The 18250-nt window shown below is 45.3% G+C and overlaps 1 protein-coding gene across 1 annotated transcript in view; it reads left to right on the forward strand.

Moving 5' to 3' along the window:
* Fam120a (family with sequence similarity 120A) overlaps positions 1–16868 on the forward strand; it is a 101386-nt gene extending 84518 nt beyond the window's left edge. Inside the window, 12 exon segments of the mRNA XM_047526475.1 lie at positions 1405–1519; positions 6584–6793; positions 7615–7801; positions 8357–8379; positions 8381–8458; positions 8460–8493; positions 10260–10401; positions 10814–10833; positions 10836–10909; positions 14985–15078; positions 15081–15157; positions 15159–16868. Coding sequence (XP_047382431.1) covers positions 1405–1519; positions 6584–6793; positions 7615–7801; positions 8357–8379; positions 8381–8458; positions 8460–8493; positions 10260–10401; positions 10814–10833; positions 10836–10909; positions 14985–15078; positions 15081–15157; positions 15159–15296 — 1192 coding nt within the window. The 3' untranslated portion in view covers positions 15297–16868.
* Positions 16869–18250: the final 1382 nt, after the last annotated feature.

Here is an 18250-nt window from a genome sequence, read left to right on the forward strand (position 1 = left end):
CATGATTTTACCATGAAGTATGTAAGCTTCCTGTGCTTCCATTTACCCAACTCCACAATGAGATGATGATCACTCTTACCTCAGAGTTGCTAGGACAGTACATGAGTTAATGTGTGAAAAATATTTAAATAAATATGTTTAACATGCTCTTAATGAGCTCATAAGATGTAGAACCTACATCTCTGCTTAGAGTATATTACCATGGATTAATTATTACAAAAATGAGTTAGGGCTCAGCACCAACTCTGACTTGGGTTTTTGTTAACTTGGTTTTAAGCCCTGAAAAAATTTACCTAGCAGGTGGGGATGGAAAGAGCTTTGTTAGGTATGTCACTGTTCTCCAGACTCCTTGGGGTTGTTCTCAGAGATCATATAGCAAACTGTCATCAGAAGTTATTTTTAGTGATCAGCTGGCAACTTGATCAGGTCTTCCCGCAGATTGGTTGAATACAGAGAATTGGACCATTGGGCTTTCAGGTTTGTGACTCAGTTGTATGGTTAGCTTTCCATTTTCTCATGCTAGGTACTACTTGGAATTGTGTCCTGTGTAGTGACCAGCGTATTTGTCTCTCGGGCAGTGTTGCTATAGAAACGGGAAGCCTGTGGCTCTTGACAGAACTGTTCTAGCTGACACTGAAGATTTGGATGTTGGTTCCCTTCAACTACCCACACCAGGGTGCTCCTCATTTGAAGGGGGTGGGCTTTGGTGAGCATCCTGTGCATTGCTTTCCTTGAGTTCCCCCCTCCTCCTCCATGGACCCGCCTGCGCCATATCCTTTGTTGGACTGCTGCTGAGAAGCCCTTCACTCACTGCTTTTACTCATGAGATAAATCTTTCTTATTGTGACCAAGGTTCTGCCTCCTGGGCATCCTGACCTGGATTAAAATGAATCAATCCTGTGAATTGGTGCCTGTAATGTACTTTAAGGTTTTAAATGCTTCACAAGAGTGAAATTGTATCAAAATCACGGACAGTGGCAGCCATGGTGATGCATGCACACGTTTGTAATCCCAGGTCCTCTAGGCACTGAGGCAGGCGGACTGAGAGCCCTAGCCTGGGTGATTCAGCAAGACACTGTCTCAAAAATACAAACCTGAGAGGATGCAGTTCAGTGTCCAAGGGCCCCTGGGTTCAATCCCCAGTACTGGGGAGTGGGGGTGGGAATCACTGACCAGGTAGTCTTCGGTGTACACAACCTAGGTGCCATTTTTAATTAAAGTAAGATCTTTCCAATCAGCTTGGATGATGACCACATTTTCATTTGTAATTGGCATCGTCTTGTGCAGACAGGCCTGATAGAAGCCTTCAGAGCTTTCTCGGCGATCACATCATCCCAGACATAATTAGAACCTCCCACTAGGCTTGTCCACTCAGTCATGCCCGGCATTTCTGTCCCTCCCCAGGTATATGGTGCAGTGGCCGGGAGCTCGCATCCTGCGGCGTCAGGAGCTGGACGCCTTCCTGGCCCAAGCGCTGTCCCCCAAACTCTACGAGCCGGACCAGCTGCAGGAGCTCAAGGTAGTGTGCCAGCCTGTCTCGGGAGTCTTGCTTTGGATTTTGGTGTAACACAGCTGACCTTTACCAGGCAGAATTGCTCTGCACCAAACTAATGCCACTGATTCATTGTGAATCGAGAGCCTTCAGGGCAACAGGGACATTCCTGTCTGGTACAGATTTGCCATCCCCAGTTGGAAATGATCAGTTCCACCTTTGTCAGAGAAGGAGTTTCCCTTTTTACCAATGGGTGTTTATTCTTGTTTTTCACATCAGGAAATAAACTTCTCTTTTTTTATTTTAAGAGGGGATTCCAAACCCTGGGAGGGCTTGATCTTAAGGATTTTCTAACATCTAGCCAGGATTCTTTTTCTTATTTCATTCCATTGTTCCTAGTTACAACTTTGGTTTTCTCTAAAACGTGTTCTTTGCCCGTCTGGTATTGTAAAATCCCTTTTAAAACAACCACTTGACGAACGACGTGGCACCGCCATCCCAGCGCCCTGTGTAGTCAGCGTTTGACACCATATTCCTTTTGATTTTGCCTTCTAGCAATTCCTTTTGTTCTTTGTTTTGACAAGATTTGTTTTCTCTAAGTTGTCACCCAGTTTTTTAGTGTGCACATCTTTTTCAGTACACTTTTATTAGTTGCTGTGTTCACAGTTGTAATTGCTTTCTAATTTCTATTAAATATTAGAATGTTCAAGACTTCAAAGTTAGCTAAATTCATAGATCTGCCTTTTCTTTTAATGTACAGGGTTTTGTTTTTTCTTTGCCATCCGTTGTTTGTTTTTTGTTTTTGTTTTTGTTTGTTTTGTTTTGTTTTTACCAAGTTTGATTTATAATCAGGTAGTTTCCTTTGACAAAATTGCCTTCGCTTTAGATCTTTTTGCTGTTCTTTATGAACGCATCTTGCCCTGCAGAGGAATTTTAGACTTGCTTTATAGATTTTCAGTATTCAACAGGTGGTGCTCAATAAATGTCTGTTTTTTCCCTAAATTACTGTGTTAAATTGCAAAATTTGGTGTGGAGTGGAGCTCACCTGAGGCTTCTGATGACTTTGAAGCCAGCTAAGTACAAAACCAAAACCTAGAAACTCCCTCAAATTGTGTTCTTTACTTTGTGGATCAACTTTTCTGTTTGTTAGACAGAAATTGTTATTGTCTTTAACGCTTTTGTTTTCGGTGTCAGGCAGTGTGGCGGGCCCCGTCAGGTCCTCCCCGGGTGCCGTCCCCACCGCGCTTGCTGCAGGCTGTGCTTCAGGGGGTGGAAACACTTTCCTAGAGTGTGGTGCCACCCCCTACCTCTCCTCCTGTTTCTCTTGTATAGATTATTCCTTCAGTACTGACATCCCAGTTCTGAAAGTCACACCGCCAGGGACCAGGTATGCCCACCAAGCTTTATTCACCATCAAGTTACTTTAACCAAAGTTCATCTTATTTCCCATACCCTTTTCATTTTCGGATCCACACACAGGATATAACTTTTGAAAACCAGTCACTCAAAGCTTTCATTTTGGTTCTTTTGAGGTCTTAGTGCCTTCATGGTTTTCTCCCGATTCTTCATCTGAGGCCAGGCGTTCTAGAGATGTATGGGACACATTCCATGTGCCGTTGCCTTCTGTCTCACTCATTGCTGCCCGGGGTCTTCTTGTGTGGAGGGCGACAGTCCCGGTATACGAGCACAGCCTACACTGGAACAGCGTCATTGTCAGGATCGGTGCAGATTCTGGAAGAGCTATGAGGAAAAGTGTCTGAGGGGAAGGCAGTCATTTGATTTTTAAAGACTAAAGATCCTCTCAGCAATCAGATTGAGTGAGAATCAATAAGAATAATCCTTATTTCAGTGCTACCAAAATTCATATGCAGAGCCAATGGTTCCAAAATTCAGTGATGGAAAATTAAAATTAAAATTGCTTTTTCACGTGGCCATTAAAGTTCTCCAGCGTAGCCAAAGCAATGCCAGTCCTTCCTGTAAGATGCCATTTCACTGTTTAAGACACAGTCGCCTCTTGACTGTCGCTGCTCCTGTGTCGGGGCCGTGACCAGTTTGTGGATTGCCCAGACCCCTCTCTCTTCTCCCCTTAGTGTCCACCACATGCTTTGCCATCAGCAGAAGAAAAGAGGAAGAACGGACCCAGTTCTGACCGCTTGGCTCTTGTTAGCTTTTCTGCTGGGAGGTTCAGTGGGAAAAGACATTGCAACCATTACCTTAAATGAATTTTTAAGAACTTCATTTCATCCATGCTTTCTCCGTCTGCCATGTTCATGAATAATTGAGAGTTCTGTGTGGTTCCTTGAACACCTGTGACAGTGACTGATGACCCTCATTTTTTTCTTTTTGTATTTTTAAGCCCTTCTCCTAGGTTAACAGCATGAGTATAATTAAGGTAAAATTAGCCCTGAGCCGGGTTTCTAGGAGGGCGGGTGAAGGACAAGGAGAAGGAACTTTGTACCGTTATAGCTTTTGTCCAGTTTCTTCTCCCTTGTTCTCGACATCCCTATAATTGCCTTAAATTCTTTTTAACAGTTTCACATGCCAAGTGCAGAATATAAAAGATGGAAAATGAAGAGCTTTAAAGACAGTATTAGGGGCGTGCAGCATGTCTGTGATACCTGTAAGAATTATTTTGCATATAGGTAAATATGACAAATTAAAGTAAGAGTCCGTTGCCAAGTAGTTAGAAGACAAAGTCACTGTGCTGGATTTTGGTTCTTGAGCTAATTAGACAGAGATTAAATTTCATGTGTGTATTTCCTATAAGGTCAAAATTTTTTTGGTCTGTTTTCTAGCTGAGGAACTTTGGATAATGTTGAATATTTTACCTCAGTTGGTATAAGAGTATGAGATTAGAATGTGAATATTATTGGCAGCTGTTTCTACAGTCAAGGGTTCAGATTCAGGTTCTCCAGTCTCTGTGACCTTGAACTCCGTGACTGTGTATACGGTGGAATACCATTAGAAGTTCATGTGTCCTACAGGTGTTGAGGTGGAAATGAGGAAGTACACATAAAAGTGCACCTTTAAAAAGGATGGTGTTCGATACATCTTTATTAAGTTCCCCATAAAAATGACATATTATTATTTGCATAATTAACATTTAGGGAAAGAAAAATACTGTGCAATGTAAGTTTTAAATAATATTCAAAGGGCTGCTGCAGTGGCACACACCTGTAATCCCAGTGACTTGGGAAGCTGAGGCAGGAGGATCTCACAAGTTGGAGGCCAGCCTGGGAAACTTAGCAAGACCCTGTCTTAAAATAAAAAGTAAAAAGTGCTGGGATGTAGCTCAGTGGTAGAGTATCGCTGGGTTCAAGCTCAGTCCTGCCCCGCTCCACACACACATTTTTAATGTAGCTTTTAAGAACTTTTCTCTTAAATTAATGCTAATTATCATTACAGAAACTGAAATTTAAACTGTAAACATCATTTTTTAAATCCATGTTAGTTTATCACCAGTATCGAGGCTGATTGATGTGTCCACGTTTCTGTATGGTGCTGCCTCTCTACCCTTCTGTGCAGGACACTTGGTGAGGCAGACCTCTTAAGAGCTCCATAGCCCTGTCACTTCTCTCCCTCATCCTTGACCCAGATCCTCTGCTCTCTGATATAGGCCAGGTGGGGGACAGAGGCCCTGGGCTGAAAGCAGTGGGCCCTCGCCCGACTGTAAGTGTTTTGTGGTCACTGTTCCAAAACTCGAGGGGCCAGGGGGCGAGTGTCCTGGAGTGGCCCTGTTTACTCATTGGGCTCCACCTCTGCTTCACCACTCTCCAGCAGAGCCAGTTCCCTCTTTCTGCCATGAGGATTTTTCTTTGTACAGCTCAGGGATAGGGTGGCTTGGATCTAAATAAATCAAGTAGATTTTCTCCATTTTGTTCCAGTTAGATCCTCTCTTTTTCCACAGTGCACATAAATAATGAATATACGTCTAAGTCCATCACCCAGGCCCCAGCTGCTTCCCAGTAACTGCATGGAGACATAGGAGCTGGTGTGATGCACAGCTGGATCAGGAAATGTAGATTGAACCACTTGTATAAATTTGTGAACAGACTTGTTTTGGAAATATAATTCATTGACTTAACATTTTTAAAAAGGTTGGAAAACAGTGTTAGCCAATAATGGGAATAGTTGACATAAACAGTAGAAAAAAGCAGCTAATCATAAATTCATTAGCATTTGGCACCAGAATGATCTGTTTTTTCCTCTTTCATGCAAAGCCATTTTACCTGCCACATTTAGGCATTACTTAGACTGATGCCCCATAAAGACCACATTCTTGAGAAGTCATCAAGGTGGGAAGACAGAAGCAAGAGCAGAGTTTAAAAACTGTTCTGGATAATCCACAAACGAGGTCCTTCGCTCAGAGGATCAAGAGTTGACTGTACTTGTGTCGGGTCTCTTGCCCAGCCTATGTTGTGAGAGGAGAGGGCTGTGGGCAGAGCAGGCATCGGTGCTCATCACAGGAAATACAAGCTGTGCAAATTCCAGTAGTGCGCATGGTTCAATACAGTATTTCTCTTGTTTTGTTCTTTCATTTTTAACCTGTCCGTGTCTCCTGAAACATTTTGACAGTTTCTGAAACATTAACATATAAAATGAAAAACAAAGTACAAATTTATTTCTGAATGAAATTATTCCAAGTTATTTTCTAATAAAACTACCCGAAAAGTGGAAAAATCTTAGAGTATTCCTTTTTGACACCCTTTCTGTTAATAATTTACCTGACCTGTGTTCAGATCTGAGGTGTCATTTCATGAAGGGATTATGGAGGTCTCAGCTGTTGAGGGGACTATACATCCTTGGTCCCCTTGTCACGTCCTCCCTTAAATGCAGTACTGTCCACCCTGGGTGATGATTTACAGATACCAGACTGAAATACTTCAGTATATTCATTAAAACACTTTCTTAATTTTAACTATGCTAAATAACAAGAAGTAATTCTATTTAAATAAGACCAGTGCTAGGTCAAGCTAGGACTACTTAGTGGTACCCTTTGTGGAATATTCTCTGTTAACTTTGGAGAGCAGTGGGACAGTGGGAGAATACTGAAGTACTCTTATTCCATAGAAATACTCTTTTCAATTAAAGATTGAGAACCTAGACCCCCGAGGAATTCAGCTGTCAGCTCTCTTCATGAGTGGAGTAGACATGGCATTGTTTGCCAATGATGCGTGTGGACAGCCCATCCCCTGGGAACACTGTTGTCCTTGGATGTATTTCGATGGGAAGCTCTTCCAGTCCAAACTCCTCAAAGCCAGCCGGGAAAAGACCCCACTCATCGACCTCTGTGATGGTCAGGTATGTTGGTCAAGATGATCTCTCTGACCTTAATAAGATACAGTGCACGGACTAACTGTGTTATCATTTATACCATATTCATCATGAAGCCTGGGAGGGCCTAGCCCAGCGTGACTGAATTATCTCTGGGCTCCCCTTGAACCACATTCCCAGTAGGCCATTGGTTCTCATTACTCACAGTAGTTGCTTCCAAAGTTCTCCTCAGACCCTGAGTTAGTGAGCGTGGACCATTTCTCCTCAGAAATCTAGGGTAGGTGCCTGCAAGATTCCGCCCTGCATCTGTGCACCAGTCAGCTTATACCTCGTTCCTAGAGGGTGTCTGCTTGTAGACACCTTGTTGACCACATGTTGTTCATCCGTGGTCCTCGCGCTCACAGCCAGCAGCACTGCAAACCCAGCTGCAGGAAACTGCTCTGACAGCTGGCACATCAAGCCCTGTGTGCACTTAGAAACCCTGGGCAGTGCTTCAGCGCTGTCCATCCTAAATACCAAAACCACCAGCAAAAGGACAGATCACAAACAGTATGTCATTAAACAGGCCACAAAGAGGACACTTATTTTCAACATGAGCTGAAACTGGCAGGTTGGTGTTGTGTCATCTCAGCTGGGGTTCAGGTGCCACCCTGCTCCACACAGGTCTGCAAATGGCCAGCAGAGTGCAAGGATTGATTTGGATGGTTCCAGATAAATGTCAGCAAGTAGGGGAGTGTGCAGATAGAGAACTTCCTAGCAGCGAGTCTACATATTCTAATTGTACTGCTCATTCATATCTGGCTAACTCTGTGAATGGAATTTTTACCTGACGGGTCCTTGACTTCCAGGCTGAGCAGGCTGCCAAGGTAGAGAAGATGCGGCAGAGTGTTCTGGAGGGGCTCAACTTCTCCCGGCAGAACCACCCGCTCCCCTTCCCGCCACCTCCCGCTCTGCCCTTCTACCCCGCGTCTGTGTATCCTCGGCACTTCGGGCCCGTCCCCCCCGTCTCAGGGCCGGGCAGAGGCTTGCAGGTGAGTCATGTGTCAGGACGCTGCTGGGTGGGGATGGGATGTGTGGTCCTGGTGGTATAGATGTGACTTGCTGTGCTGAGGCCGAGTAATTGTCAGTCTTGGGAGGTTCACAGTAGTATTTCTTCAAATTAGCAAGGCCTAGCTGGATCCCAGAGGTGATGGCAAGAACCAGCGCTGTTGCAGAGGGGTTGGTCTAAAATCTGTCAACACAACTCACAGCTCTGGGCGTTTTAAGGTTTTTTTTTTTTCTCTCGTGTGTCATGCGGGAAAGTACATCCATCTGGGTCTGAAAAGCCTCTTCCAACGCCCATTTCCTGGGACCTGGTTGTGAGCCCTGGCCAGCACCCTGTTGGTAGCTTGCTGAAGGGAGGGTGGCCTGCGGTGCTGGCCTCTGGGTACAAAGGGTCCAAGACAGGGAGGGTGGCAAGAGGGGCCAGGAAACGCCTCCCCTGCAGCTGAAGGAGACGGGTTGCTCTGCCTGGTCTCATACCCAGCGGGGCCCCTGAGCCCCGTCCCTCATGCTTCTCCCTGTCTTTCTCTACCCTGGCTCCCACAGGAGTCTGTGGCTTTGGAGGCCCCTATGGGGGAAACGGTAGCAACAGGCCCTTACCGTGCCTTCCGAGTGGCGGCAGCATCGGGACACTGCGGAGCATTCTCAGGCGGGTGACAGCAGCAGGACTAGCAAGTCCCAGGGCGGTAATTATACACCACACCCCTCCCAGAGCTTCTGCCTGCCGGCGCGTCCTGCACTCCAGCATCCGGTGCCTTCCTTGACTGTCCTTGTGAGCCACCTGCTCCAACAGAGCTCCCTTTCTCATGGGTCCCTGACCCAACCCTCTCCCTCAGGTCTCTGCACTGGCCCTGTGGTGGTCATTTCTCTTTCGGGGGTAAACCACTGAGTGTCCATGTAGAGCAGAGCTCTTCTACGCACCTGGGTGACCTGACCAGGTAGCTGCTGGCTTTGCTCAGTGGCACCTCTCTCCCAGCCGTCTCCTGGTCGAGGTGTTCACGCTGTATAGAAAACTGGTAACAGGCACAGGACTCGTGACAAAAGGCTTGTCACAGTTTATTTCATGATATAAATTAAGTTAGTTTACTTTAAATTCCTATTGCTTCTCTTTTGGTTTGTGTTAGTCTTTCCAGGGAGAGAAAAGTCTTTTAACATTTACTATCTTGTGATGGTGCTGTCATTTGAAACTTGTGACTTCAGCATTAGACTACAGGTCTAAATCTGGCCATCAAGTCACATTGCAGGATTCTGACACATTTGGAGTAACATTTAGGGTAGGCAAGCCTTTTTCTCAGTGGAGGGAGGCAGTGTTTTCCCAACTCAGTTTACCTGGGCACTTATGGAGGCCTGCTCGGAGATAGGCAGACGTGGCTGTGGCTCAGAGGCCCCTCTTCCCCTGTCTCCCAGTCTCCCATAGGACTCTTCTGTCCCATGGCTATTGCTCTTGCACCTCACAGCCCTGCATCCTCTGCTGCTTGATGTGCTTCAGCTCCTTACAGTACCTGGGCACTGAAGCTGGCTGTGATTGGGGCAAGAGTGAGGGTAGGGCAGGCACCATTCTGGACAGTGTGGGGCAATGATGGCAGAAGGAACTGCTTCCTGACCTCCCCCACTGTGTCTGAAACCCAGACCTGGGACACAGTAGCCACGCCCACTGCTGGGCACTCCAGCTGTGACCAGTGAGTGTAGATGTACGCTAGATTTCAAAGGAAAATGAGTGAAAGTAGCCCATTCGCTTTTTATCTTGATCACATGTTGAAATAATGTTATTTGGTATGTTGGGTGAAATAAGAGTAAAACTTACTTCATCTGTTTCTTTGAACTTTTTTCATGTGGCTACCAGAAAACTTAAGCCTTGTCTTGGATTTCTGTCGGCCTTTACTTACACAGCTGCTGCAGTGACCATAGCATGCCCACACCACCACGGTGGAGAGCTTGTGATAATCTGTCTCCCAGCAAAAAATAAGACATTTGGGGCTGTGGTTTGTTTTATCAGGACTTTTTCTATCAGTTACTAGTTTGAGAATTATTTTAGGTCAGAAAACTTTAGAATATGCAAGCTACTTATAATGAATAGAAGTTGGTCAATACAGGTAAATATTCTGAACCTTTGGGCTAGATTTATTGATAATTTTCTATAATGTTTGGCTAAGGAAGTAAACTTAGAAGTATTGGCATGTGAGTTGGCAGGGTCCCGTCTTAAATTTGTTTCTCTAAAGGGCCTGCACCCTTGCAGTTGGAACCTTATTCAGTTATTGTAGGTCCTTAACAACAGCTTAAAATCACAGTGTACATAGAGCCCACATACTAAAAAAGAAATCTCCGCAAATAAGATAAAATGGCTTATCTAAATAGAAACCAGAACTGCAAAGAATTTGCCTGTTTGTTTCTCTTTGCCAGTTTTACTGCTGTGATTATAAAGATTTTGTCTTCTCGTGTATTTTTTGTGCAGGAGTCCAACCTATACCTTCTCAGGGAGGGAAACTAGAAATAGCTGGCACTGTGGTCGGCCACTGGGAGGGAAGCAGGCGGGGCCGTGGGGGCCGAGGGCCCTTTCCACTGCAAGTGGTCTCTGTGGGAGGACCAGCAAGAGGGTAAGCTTGGCCAGGAAAATGTCTTTCTCTACTGCAAAACAACAGCTCTGACTTGCTTTTTTTAACTTATGAGCTTAGCCAGAATGTTTTTTATATCACTACTTTAACATCGTAGGATCTTATAATATAGCATTATGTAATTTTTTAACCATTATTAAATAATCACATGTTCAGTTAATCATTTGCCTTTTAAGCTGCTTTTTAAATTTTTAAAGTACTACTTTTTAAATCAAAACCTTGGATATGAGAAAAGTAAGATTGATTTTCTTAGAACAAATTTAGTGTGACCATATTCAATAAACTCAATGCCTTATGGAGCACAAGATCAGACACCTTCACATCCATTTGAAGTTATTACAGATGTTGTCTGTGGCAAATATTAAGAGTGTTTACTCTTGTCCTTTTCGCCTAGGCGTCCAAGAGGAGTTATTTCCACCCAGTGATACGGACGTTTGGTAGAGGTGGAAGGTACTACGGCCGAGGTTATAAAAGCCAGGGAGCAATTCAGGTAATGCCCACAGGGTTGCCATCGCTCCATACACGTGTCTCCTTTTCCAGCCAGTTCTCAGCACCTGCATTCAGACTGAGGGGTGGGTGTGCTCTGTAGCTGCTAGGTACTCTGGCACACAGGGGCTTGCTGGATGTGCTGGCCCCGGAAGCCGAGCTGTTTCCTTTCTCATCTGGGAGCCTCTTTGGCATGGCTCTGTCCTTCACCACACCCCCTGTGGCATTCAGCAGCTTCTTGTCTGGTGAGACACAAAGTCCCATACTCCCTGGGATATCACTGCACCCATAGGGACCCAGGACATCTGCTTCTATGGGTTTCTTGATTTCTTAGTAGGAAATGGCATTTCCTACTAATGGCATAGGCACCAACCCCAGGACTAGTCACAGTTCCTGGTGTTCGATTGCCGTTCTGTTTGTTTCAACATAATATACACACAACACTGGGTTTGTGGGGGCCCACTCCCTTGGGTACTGGGATGAATCCAGGTGTATTTCACCACTGAGATAAATTGCCAGTCCTTTTTTCATTTTTGAGACAGGGTCTCACTGAGGCCCAGGCTGACCTTGAATTTGTGATCCTCCTGCCTCAGCTGCCCAAATCTCTGGGATTAGAGGCATGGTCCACTGTGCCCAGTGGTTTTTCTGGGATTTTTTCTTTATTTTGTTTTTTTTTTTTAAGGATAAGATCCTCATGAATTCCTACTGTTGTTTCTTGTCCAAACAACGGGCTCTGGACTCTTATTGTTACCTCTTCTATGTCCTTGTGCCCTTCTGGACTGGTCTGTTCTTAGGTTTCTCCGATGAACAGAAGCAGAGAGGAAAGGTACATACACACCTGTGCAAGCATACCCCGTAGATTCGCACTTTATTCCTCCTCCCACCCTCAGAATCTTTGTTGAATCTTCCAGTTCCAGTTTAGAACCTAGGAATGTATTTATCCTCTACTGTAACACCTGAATGTTCTTTTTTCCATTCTGAGAATCTTGGTTCTTTAGAAACCAGGGTTAATTAAATTCAAATATCCTATAATGCATCATTGCTTTATCCCATATTGTTCACACAGGCTCAGAATACCTGTTCTCACTACTGTGACCAACGTTATTCACTGCAGACAACTAAAAAACAATGTTTGTAAGCAGGGTGTGGTGGAGTCCAGCCTCCCCCACTATCTACTACATCCCCTATTACAGTGATAACATTAATTATAACTGTCAAACACTCCTGACAGGTCATAATCACCTGCATTTTACATTAGGGCTTACTCTCAGTGTCGTACATTCATAGGTCTGATGTGTATCCACCACTGTAGTATCCCAGCCACTTGGCAGGCTGAAGCAGGAAGATCCCTTGAGCCTAGGTGTTTGAGACAAGAGAGTGAGACCATATCTCAGAAAGAAAGAAAACACTGACACTTATTGACCCTTACACACACACACACACACACACACACACACACACACAGGTTTGTTTGTTTTTGGTACCAGGGTTGAACTCAGGAACACTCAGCCACTGAGCCACATCCCCAGCCCTATTTTGTATTTTATTTAGAGACAGGGTTTCACTTTTGCTGAGGCTGGCTTTGAACTTGGTGATCCTTCTGCTTCAGCCTCCCGAGCCGCTGGATTATAGGCGTGTGCCATTGTGCTTGGCTTTACACACTGTCTTTAAAAAATAGCTGTGCTGTTCTTATCCGCTGTATCTCGAGGCAGCCATGACTACTATACTTTCCCTTTTTGCCTTGTTTTTCTTGATTCTATAAATACCTTCATATTCCATGTCCTCTCCAGGCCTGTGACTGTGCCTCTGTTCTGGTCTTTTAAAGTCTTTCCTCAATGGGTTCTGCAAGAAACGTCCTCAGGAAGGACTTGGGAAACAGCATTCAATGTGAAACAGTTTCCTTACTGGGAAACAGTTTTTCTTCTCTGTGAACTTCACATTATTTTATTTTTTGTATGTGTATAAAGCTTTACTGTCAAAGACACCTAATGCTTTTCCCTTTGAAGTCACTTGTGAAGTTGGCCTAAGCACCCAGATTGTTTTTGGCTTTCCTTGAAAGTTAGTACCTTTTCTGTCATGGCCTGGCACTAGCTGTCCTAGATCACCATGCTCAGCATGAGGGGCACTTTTTCCCACATGTAATTCAGATCTTATTCTGTTATTCTGTGTCAGAAAGTTATCTTAAATTAGGAATGTTCAGTTTTGTTTTTTATTTGGGGGTGTGTGCGCACACGCACCCTGGGCTTGAACCAGGGCCTGGTGCGTGCTGTGGGGTGTCTACCGCTGAGCTTCCCCTGCCCGTTCTGTCCCTGCCTCTGCCTTGTTTCAGCTTCAGTGCTCCCAATTGTGCTTATGCTGGATCTCCTGTGCCTGCCTTCACTCTTAATTCCTTTTTACCTCTTCCTTCCCTTCTTGATACAACTTACCTGATTAAAGTACACAATTCAGTAATTTGGTTTTTCTTTTAATTTTTTAAAGATGTTGATAGACCTTACTTTATTCATTTATTAATATGCAGTGTTGAGAAACCCAGTGCCTCACACATGCTAGGCAAGTGCTCTACCACAACTCAGCCCAGTAATTGGTTCTTTGAGGCTAGCTTTTGGCACAGTTTTTAGGTTCACAGCAAAACTTAAGAGGAAGGTGCAGGGAGTCCCATGCCTCTCCCTCCTCCAGGGCCGCCACTATCTGCTTCACCCATCAGTGGTACATTCGTTACCATTGATAAACTTACATGGCACATCATAATCAGCCAGGGTCCCTTAGGAATAGCTTGCATTGGGGCTCACTCTTGGTGTGATGCATCCTACAGGCGTGACATATGTCCACCATTGTAGTATCAAGAGAAGTTTCACTGTCCTGAAGTCCTCTGTACTCCTTAGAGTCATCCCTCCCTCTCTCCTCTAAAACCCATGGCAACCACTGATTTTTTTTACTATCCCCATGATTCTACATTTCCAGAATGTTACAAGTATGGCAGAAAGACTGGGTGTGCCTCAGTGGTGGAGTGTGTCCCTACCACGTGTGAGGCTCTGGGTTTCCTCCCTGGTACCAGCAAAACAAGTATAGACGTTGCTTCCCGAGGGTTTCTAGGCCTTCCTTTTCCTAGACTTCATTCCTATTCCACTCCCAGCACTTCTCCTCCACTGGAGAGCTTGATCCAGGTGGTCAGTTTGTAGAGGAGCTGCCAACCGGTGGAGGAGGCTGTGCTGCTTGCTCTGACGGCACGTTTGGTGATAGCAGAACTAGCTGCCTCCTGGTGGCAAAGAAAGGGTGTGGAGGAGTGCTTCCGCGTGTGGGGAAATAGCTGTTCTTAGTGTTCAATTCAGACTGGCAGTGTGGTTCAGTGGCAGAGAGAGCACTTGCCTGTCGTGCACAAGACCCTGGGTTCAATCCCAGCACCATAAACACAAAACACAGTATTTGTTTCAGAGGTCTAAGGAAACAACAGCATGGATTTGTGACAGTAGCATTGACTCGTATGGGTATTTTTGAACACCAGTGTTGGGAGCTAAAGAAAGAGGTATTGTGGAGAATGGGGAAACCCCTGTGTTTCGGCAACGGTTACTGGACATGCTCCCTCTCCTGGAGGGAGCAAGTGGACTTTGTCTGCATCAGTGCAAAGCCCTGGTTTTGAGACTAGGATGACAGGAAGATGCTGGAGGGCACCACCCTCTCCTGGCCAAGAGGGTGTGGTTAGGAGCCAGCAGGTCCTTGCTGACCCAGTTCTTCATTTTGAGGGCTTAGGGGACAGCCTCAATTTCAGAGGAGGCTCATGAGCAATACTGTTACTTTAAAAGATCGGGTGCTGTACAAAGGGTTAGTTGGAGGTCCTGAGTGGGAATCGTCCTTGTTTTCAGAACCTTAGCTACACAAATGTCCAGGGAAGGGGGCCACGCGAGGGACAGACTGAGGCAGGAGCAACCTTACCACCTGAAGGCCACTCAGGGCAGTCAGAGTCAGAGGATGTAGCTGTGTGCTTTCAGCTCTGGAATCTGTAGTCATTAGGCCAGAACCGGGGTCCTCTCTCCCACTGCTTATCCAAAGCTGCCTTACCCATTGTCCTTTCTTTTAAACAGGGCAGACCTCCTTATGCTGCTTCAGCGGAAGAAGTGGCCAAAGAGCTGAAGTCGAAATCCGGGGAATCAAAGTCCTCTGCCATGTCTTCAGACGGTCCCTGGCTGAAAATGGAGTGATGGCCGAGGAGAAGCCAGTGCCCCAGATGAATGGGAGCGCAGGCGACCCCAGGGCCCCCCAGCCACTCTGAAAGTGCCTTGAACAATGACTCTAAAACGTGCAATACAAATCCTCATTTAAATGCACTAAGTACAGACAGCGCCTGCCGCAGGGAGGCTGCTCTGGAGGCAGCTGTCTTAAATAAAGAAGAGTAAACTTATTTTTTATAGAGGGTGAAGGATGCTGGAAGGGTAAGGATCTAGGACTATCTGGAGAGAAAGAGAGCCTGCAGTTATGTACATTTTGTCCTTTCCGTAAGAGAAAAATGAGGACTTTGGAAATTCAGATCCCTCTTTGATATCAGAGATTTAAACAACACATTTTTAGTTTTAACCAGTTGTAGTCAAAATGCTACAATAAAACAAAAAAGAGAGAAAGAAAATGAAGAGCATTTGACTCCCGCACTTAAAATGAAGTACACACAAAGTTTAAACTGGTTATGACAAAAGCCTATAGTTGTATTTCTTAAACTATAAAGAAAACAAATTTTGGCAGTCTTTAAGTATATATAGCTTAAAATATAATTTTTAGCATTTGGCACCATATGTATGCCATTATATTTGATTTTGCATTACTGTTTCACAATGAAGCTTTGTTTAAGGCTTTGATTTTTATGATTATGAAAGAAATAAGACACAACCACAGTTTTTCTTTCTACTTAAATTTCATCACCGTTGATGTGGTTCTTTTGTGTTAAAAAAAAAGTGCAACTATCGAAACTAAAAAATTATAGAGTAATATTGCCGTTCTGCTGATTTTAAATATACAGTACATCATACATACTTTACAAGCAAGTTAAATGGAGATAAAGTTGAAATCATAGAGATGCAAATGACCTTTCAAAATCAACACAATGTGTTCTGAAACTTCGTGACTAATACCATGCATCTGTGATCAATGAACTATGTGGTTTTGAATCGGATGTAGACCATTAGTACTACTACTTGAGCTAAACTTCTGCATGGTTCATAATTTTTAAAGTGTGTAGTTAATATTATGCATGTTATCGTCCTTTCTTCCATTCTTACCAGTATGTGCCCATTTGCAAAACAAAAATGCTAATAATCAGTAATAGTCCTATAAAAGATGTTAACTCTGTTTAGTCATTGACTGATCTTGCTCTAACCTTAAAATTTTGTGATTATTGACCTCTGTTGCATTTATTCTAAAATCCCCCCCAAATTATCTCGCCGTTTTCGAATATCAACATTACCCTGGTGTATTCACTGCTGTATGCCTATTGTTCTTTGTTGCTGTTTTATGCCTTCTATTAGCAAATATGAAATTCTGTGAAGAAAAAAAAAAACCCTTTGATCTTTAAAAAAAAAAAAACCACCCCCTCCTTCTGTAGCAGGAAAAAAATTGCTTGTTCTTGAGAACTTTCCCATCAAGAATTTAGTAGAAGCAGTTATACTTCTATCATTTTGATGTTTTTGTTAATGTTTCCAAACAATGTACTTTGAAATCAGAATCACTTCTTATCGTTTTCATATACTTCTGATGCTCTTCATCACATTAGTGATCAGAAATGAGGTGTAATTCCCCAACCCTGCCCGCAAGAGCTAAGTAGGATCTTACTGTAAGTTGAAGGGAGTTCTGCCCTACTCATGGATTGTGAAGAATGAACTGCTGTTGGGTCTGATTGACTGTCGATGGATTGTGGTGTGGTGTATCCGGAGGCTATTGAATGCAACTTACAATGCTTAATAAAAATCTTTATTCTTTTAGTATAAAGTATGGTGTGGCTTTTAAATTCCCTTGTAAAAACATACGTTGTACAGTTTAATTCAAATCCATAGCTTCTGAAGAGGTCAATCAGATAACCCCAAATTTAGAAATATCGTGCCCTTTCAAAGTAATTCCACAGTTCTAGCTTTAGGGGAACCTGAATACATCGTTAATGTGAAAATCACGCTAACCGCGCAGCTTTTGAGTTCTGTAGTTATTTCATGCAATCAAGAGACCTTGTCTGATAAAGCAGGCTTAGAAAAAGAAAACTGTTTTTTTGTTTTTTTAAGTCCCGTGGTAGAATAAATTAGACCACGTTTTCACAACTCGGAGTTAAGATGTGTGGCCTGCTTTTCATGCCACATTTTGACCTGCAGCTTTCTCTGCAGGTGTTTGGGAGGCCCAGGACCCGGCGTGATGCGCGCGCTCCGAGTGGAGGGGCGGAGGCGGGGAGGAGGCCGCGTACCAGTCGGAGGGGCGGGGCCTTTAGGGGCGTGTTTTGCGCGGCGGACGCGCGGGTGCGGGGCGTCGCTGGCGTCGTCCCCACGCCGCCCCGCAGGCCGGGTGCGCGCGCAGCCCCGGGCGGCGCCCAGTCACTGGGGCCTGCGGCCCGCCGCGGCCTGAGGGCTTCCGCGGAGCCGGGTGACTTCGGTCCCGGATGCGGTGCCTGCGCGGTCCGCTGGGCCCAGTTCCCACAGGGAGTCTTGGCCGAGCGCTTCGGTCCCGAGCCGGCCGGCGGACCCGCCCCCAAGGAGGGCTCCGAATAGACCCGGGAGTGATCAGGCCTTCAGTGTCCCTGGAGCCCCCGCTGGACGACCGGACCGCCCTAGGGCCCCAGCTGAGCTAACGTTTTCCACAAGTCCCCGGGAGGTGTCCTGGGCCTGCCTGCGTGCAGACCCAAAACGACCCGATTCTCTTTTGCACAAGATTGGGCTTTGAGATTTGGGGGAACTAAAGCCTCACTCTGATCCTCTTCCTCACCCTGACTGTTATCTATCACTTTGACCCCCAGTGGTCTCCCAGTGGCTGAGCTTGAGTTTCGCTGCCTTTCTGTTTGCCCGCTGCCTGAGGATGTCACTCCACGAAGCCCCTTCTCAGTGCTACAGGAGCAAGGACCACTCCCGTTCTTACCCCCGTTCCAGGGAGGCCTTTGGGGAGCAAGTTTGAAACACTCTGGATCCCAAACGCCTGGTAGAAGGGCAGCTTTCTGGAAGACTTTTAAGTTCGACAGGCGTCCATCCACCTAGTGCCAGCAGTGCCACCCCCACCTCCAGTGACAACCACAAACTCCGCCATTTCTGGGTTCTCTGTAGGCTTAGGTCCATCCCCCCTGAGAACAGCCCACTGACCTGAACAGCCCTCTGGCTTGGAGAGGCGACAG

The sequence above is a fragment of the Sciurus carolinensis genome, chromosome 15, assembly GCF_902686445.1.
Source record: "Sciurus carolinensis chromosome 15, mSciCar1.2, whole genome shotgun sequence".
NCBI lineage: Eukaryota > Metazoa > Chordata > Mammalia > Rodentia > Sciuridae > Sciurus > Sciurus carolinensis.